This window comes from Suncus etruscus, chromosome 6 (assembly GCF_024139225.1).
Source record: "Suncus etruscus isolate mSunEtr1 chromosome 6, mSunEtr1.pri.cur, whole genome shotgun sequence".
In the NCBI taxonomy this organism is placed as follows: domain Eukaryota; kingdom Metazoa; phylum Chordata; class Mammalia; order Eulipotyphla; family Soricidae; genus Suncus; species Suncus etruscus.
This window is the reverse complement of record NC_064853.1, coordinates 131,734,513-131,738,832: the sequence shown is the minus strand read 5'-3', so window position 1 is coordinate 131,738,832 and position 4,320 is coordinate 131,734,513. Positions and strand designations below refer to the sequence as shown.

Sequence of the window (4,320 nt, the reverse complement as noted above, 5' to 3'; positions counted from 1 at the left end):
CAAAGACTGAGTGTGCCCATGGCAGCCAGTGTTGGTAGGGGTTCCAGAAAAGCCAATGAAGACTGATGTGTGTTGGAGAAAGTGGGGAGCACCAGGTGCCTCTTGTACACAGCCCAGCAATTTCCAGTCTTGGCCCTGAGGTGCCAAGAATCTAGTCACTCTCCTGTGGACACGTTCACAGGGCTAAGAGCCACCTGCATCTAGACCTCAGAACCCTCTCGGGAGTAGAGGGCACTGTTGGTGTTGATGCTGTTGTAGAAATGAGGGCCGAACTGGTTGAGCACAGAGCTTCCATAGCCCAAGGCACTGGTGGGCATGGGGTTGGCCCAGTCACCCCCACCCCCGTGGCTGCCCAGGTTGGTGAGGGGGGTAGTGTAGGCATTGAAGTTCAGCAGGTTCTGCCCCATCTTATCGGCAGGCTCAGCGTTCAGTCCTGGCGTGGTTGTGGGGCGGCTCAAAGGTGCTGAAGAGCTCACATAGGCTGTCATGCTAGAGAGGAAGTTGTTGAGGCATGGGGTGCCCGGTGGGGGAGGGGATGCATGCTTCTCTGGGGAGCTGTCGGTGCCCGGTGAGGTGCTGTCCAAGATGTCCTGGGCCTCCACGGTTTTGGTGCTATCCCCCACCAGGCTTGTCTCTGTTTTCTCTGAGGTCGATGAGTTTGTTCCAGAGGACACGTCTGATTTCCGCTTCCTCTTCCGTCGGAAGTTCCCATTGTCAAACATCTTCTCACAGTTGGGGTCGAGGGTCCAGTAATTGCCCTTGCCTGCAATAAAAATGGGGAGCAGGTAAGTGGAAAAATGGTCAGAAATGTTTTGGGGGATGTTTTTCCTGGTAGTCAAAAATGAAAATGAAGTGTCAGGTGCAAGAGACAGAGCGAAGACTGAGGAGAGGGAGCCCACACACCAAGTACAACTCACACCCATCTCACCTGCAGGGACACATACACTGGGGAGCACAGAAAAAGAGGCTGGTGAGGAAGCTACTGACAGTCTAGGTGGTCTCCATGGTGAGTAGAGAGGGGAAGAGAGTTCGAGGGGCAGTTTCCTTTGCTGAAGCGAGAGAAAAGCTAGAGTCCCAAAGGATGGGTCCTGGTTATGGGAACCAGCAGAATTTTGCTGCTTCCCAGTGTGGAAAGTGAGTCTATTTTACTTATCTTTCCCCCTCCAGACTGAAAATCACCTAAAGTGTACCTGTGAGGTCCTGTGAGCTCTCCTGGCCTCTGCTCATTTTTTGGGTTGCCCTTGTCAGGCACAGAGATTGGGGGTGGGGGGGACTCCTTGGAGTCATAGACTGTTTCTGCTCCGTGGCATGGGTGTGCGTATAGCAGATAGTCTGTGCCTGTCTCATGAGGCTCAAATACAGATTCAGGGGACCCTACAGATTCCCATGTGCCACACTTGATGTCTCGCTGAAAATTTGTGTTCGACCAGGGTGGGCTGCCATGGGCAGAAGTGGGTATGAATATGAGCAGCCCGTGGGCTCTCTCCACTATGCCACTAGGGCTGGAGGGCACTGAGAGCTGGGTGCCAGGAACACAGATGCCACCTCTGCCATCCCTGGAGAATATCCCAGCTCCTGAGACTTGGCAGATTCTGCCTTCTGCCAAGAGATCACTGTCCCCTCCCTGGTTCTTGGAGCAGAAAACTGGGGCCAGGATCCTACCTATCTATGGGGACCACCCACTGGGACTGTGCCTGTCTTCTGCCTCCCCTCAGCTCCCAATTCTGGGCGAGGGCAGTTACGTTCAGAACTTTCTAGAAGAGGCGGGACACTTCTGGGCACTGCTGCTCCCTTACCAGGGTCATCCTCGTCGCGGGGAACCTTCTTGAAGCAGTCGTTGAGGGACAGGTTGTGGCGGATGGAGTTCTGCCAGCCAGCTTTGCTCTTGTTGTAGAAGGGGAAGTTGTCAGCCACGTACTGGTAGATCTGGCTCAGGGTGAGGCGCTTGTCAGGTGCCCCGTGGATGGCCATGGCGATGAGGGCTGAGTAGGAGTAAGGGGGACGCACCAGCTTCATCAGCTCCTCCTGCGATGGGATGGGCAGCCAGCCTAGCTCGCTGCCTCCCAGGCCAGCCACACTGGGCAATAGCTGCCTCTGTACCCCGTAGGCCTGAGGCAGGAAGGCGCTGGCATTGGGGCCACCCGGCAGGTAGGGTGGTGGGGTGAGGGCCGGCCCATTGAGCCAGAGGTAGGGGTTAGGGGTGGTCCCATACTCGCTGCCCCCCTCAAAGGAGGGAGGGCGCTGAGGGCTGGACACCCCCTGTGGGTGGAAGAAGCTATCGTAGTACAGGTTCATCTCGGGGGGCTCCTGGCCGATGCTGGGGAACTGGGGGCTGCAGCGAGGAGATGCGGGAGCTGGGAGGTCGAAGGAGCTCATGCTGGGGCGTGGCTGGGCCGAAGCCACCTGCCTGGCACCTGCACAGGGGAGCTGGCTGACAGGTGCTAGCAGGTTGCTCCCACTTATACCCCTGCAGGCTGGCCTGGGCAGCCCCACCCTGGGGCCGGCCCTGCCATGGAACCGCCCCCTCCTACAGCTCCTGCCAACTGGAGGGAGGGGGCTCTGAGCCAAAAGGTTCCCAAGACAAGGCGCCTCGCCTCTGCCCGCCCTCATGGCCCTCCTTCCATTCTTTCTCTCTGCAGCCTTCCCCATATGTTTCTTGATCTCTCTGTCCCTCATTCTCCCGACTGCTTGTTTCTCTGCAAGTCTCTGGCCACATCTTTTGTCTTTCTGTCTCTCTGCCTCGCTCCAGACTGGACGAGAAGATCTGTCAGAAGCCACATTTTCTGCTTTCTCCTCTTAGTGAGGACAGGTTTTCTGGAGTTTCCCGGAAACGACCTCGCCCTGGAGAATCAGCAAGAGATGATTCTGACCTCTGGGGCCTTTCTAAAGGGTGCTTGTCCCTGAGGTGCTCCAAGAGCTCCCTGCATAGTCCTCAGACACACGCACCTGCATGCATAAAGGCACACAGTGATTCTCACGTGCGCGTAACTTTTCACACTACACATACTGCAGGCAGCCAGGTGCACTCACCACAAGCATGTACATAAACTCGCATACGTACACACACACCACACATCCACACATATCCATATCCATGCAGGTGCTCCTATGTGAATGTACCGTGCAATGCCGCATGCAGGGCATGAATGCGCCCATCTACACACTGCCCCAACTGACAAGGAACTGCAGAGAGAGAGAGAGAGAGAGAGAGAGAGAGAGAGAGAGAGAGAGAGAGAGAGAGACAGACAGACAGACACACACAGAGAGAGAGATCTTGTTTCATCTCCATTTCTCTTTGGTTGTGACTCATATCTGATTTAGCTGCTTGCAGAGGTCTGAGCACCAGGCTAGAAAGGCCTTTCCTGGTCCTCACTCCGTCTCATCCTTGGGAGGGCCCCAGCAGTGGGCATGGCAGCTGCCCGCTCCAAGGCCAGCCACTCCCTCCTGGTGGACCCTCATACTCACCCATAGATCAGAGACTTCAGTCCTGGAGCAGGTCCTTGGCCTAGGAAGCAGGTTTTCTTTTTCAGAAGTGGACACTGGGTCCCTTGCAGAAGCCTAGGACTCTCTGATGTCAGCAGATGAGAGGAAAGCTAGGAGAGCTAGCCTATGGAACCACCCACCTTCCTCCTTTTTCACCTCTCACATTGTCCAGATCCAAACCCTGTGTGGATGCACTTTTGTGCTTGCATGTATAGTGTGTTCCTGTGTGCGTATGTATGTGCACATGACAGGCAGGCATGAATTGCTCAGAGCTGGAGCTGAGTGGCCCTGTCTGGTTCTGCCATCTCCTCTCGGCTGTTGGGTCCTGGGTCATTAACTGACCCCCACTTACATCTTGGTGCCAGGGATGAGAGCAGCTGAGTGGATAGAAAGTGAGCATCATCTCAGGCCCCAGGGGCAATGACGAAGGACGACTCTTGGGGCAGAGATACTTGATGCTTTTGTTGCTGTGACACAAAGTAGGCACTATTCCTACCCACAGCTTGCAGGTGTCTTTATCACTGCCAGGCCTGACAAGTTGTTGGAGTACCGTTGCAGGAGCTCACCAAAAGAGACCCCAGCCCTTTCGAGTAGCCCAAGTTGAAGGGAGTGTGAGCTAACTTTGGGGCATCTACCCTGACACCCTTTAGAGTCCAAACCTGAGTCCATCTGAGTTGGAGACTTGATTTACCTGGAACCAGGGACATAAACTTTATCTCATTCAAATGGTGAAATGCTATACAGTCATAAAAAACAGATCATAGAATATTTAGTGATATAAAGAGATTCACATTTTAATAAAATCACCTAAAGAAATCAGCCACAAAAATGCCATTA

At 54.6% G+C, this 4,320-nt stretch overlaps 1 protein-coding gene across 2 annotated transcripts; it reads right to left on the bottom strand.

Annotated features, from left to right (window-relative positions):
* Positions 1-200: 200 nt before the first annotated feature.
* On the bottom strand, positions 201-2,376 carry FOXI1 (forkhead box I1). Of its 2 annotated transcripts, none has more exons than XM_049776075.1 (2): positions 1,797-2,376; positions 201-763 (listed from the first exon to the last, which is right to left on the bottom strand). In XM_049776075.1, the coding sequence occupies exons 1-2, from the start codon at positions 2,374-2,376 to the stop codon at positions 201-203; spliced, it is 1,143 nt and encodes a 380-aa protein (XP_049632032.1). The 2 variants fall into 2 exon arrangements, with proteins under 2 accessions (XP_049632032.1, XP_049632033.1); XM_049776076.1 differs by having other exon boundaries at positions 201-481.
* Positions 2,377-4,320: the final 1,944 nt, after the last annotated feature.

What these genes read in the sequence shown, in the direction of transcription:
- FOXI1 (XM_049776075.1), bottom strand. Translation starts at nt 2,376, where the DNA reads ATGAGCTCCTTCGACCTCCCAGCTCCCGCATCTCCTCGCTGCAGCCCC. An exon ending in CCGCGACGAGGATGACCCTG is followed by an intron (nt 764 to 1,796) that starts GTAAGGGAGCAG and finishes TTTTTATTGCAG; the next exon opens with GCAAGGGCAATTACTGGACC.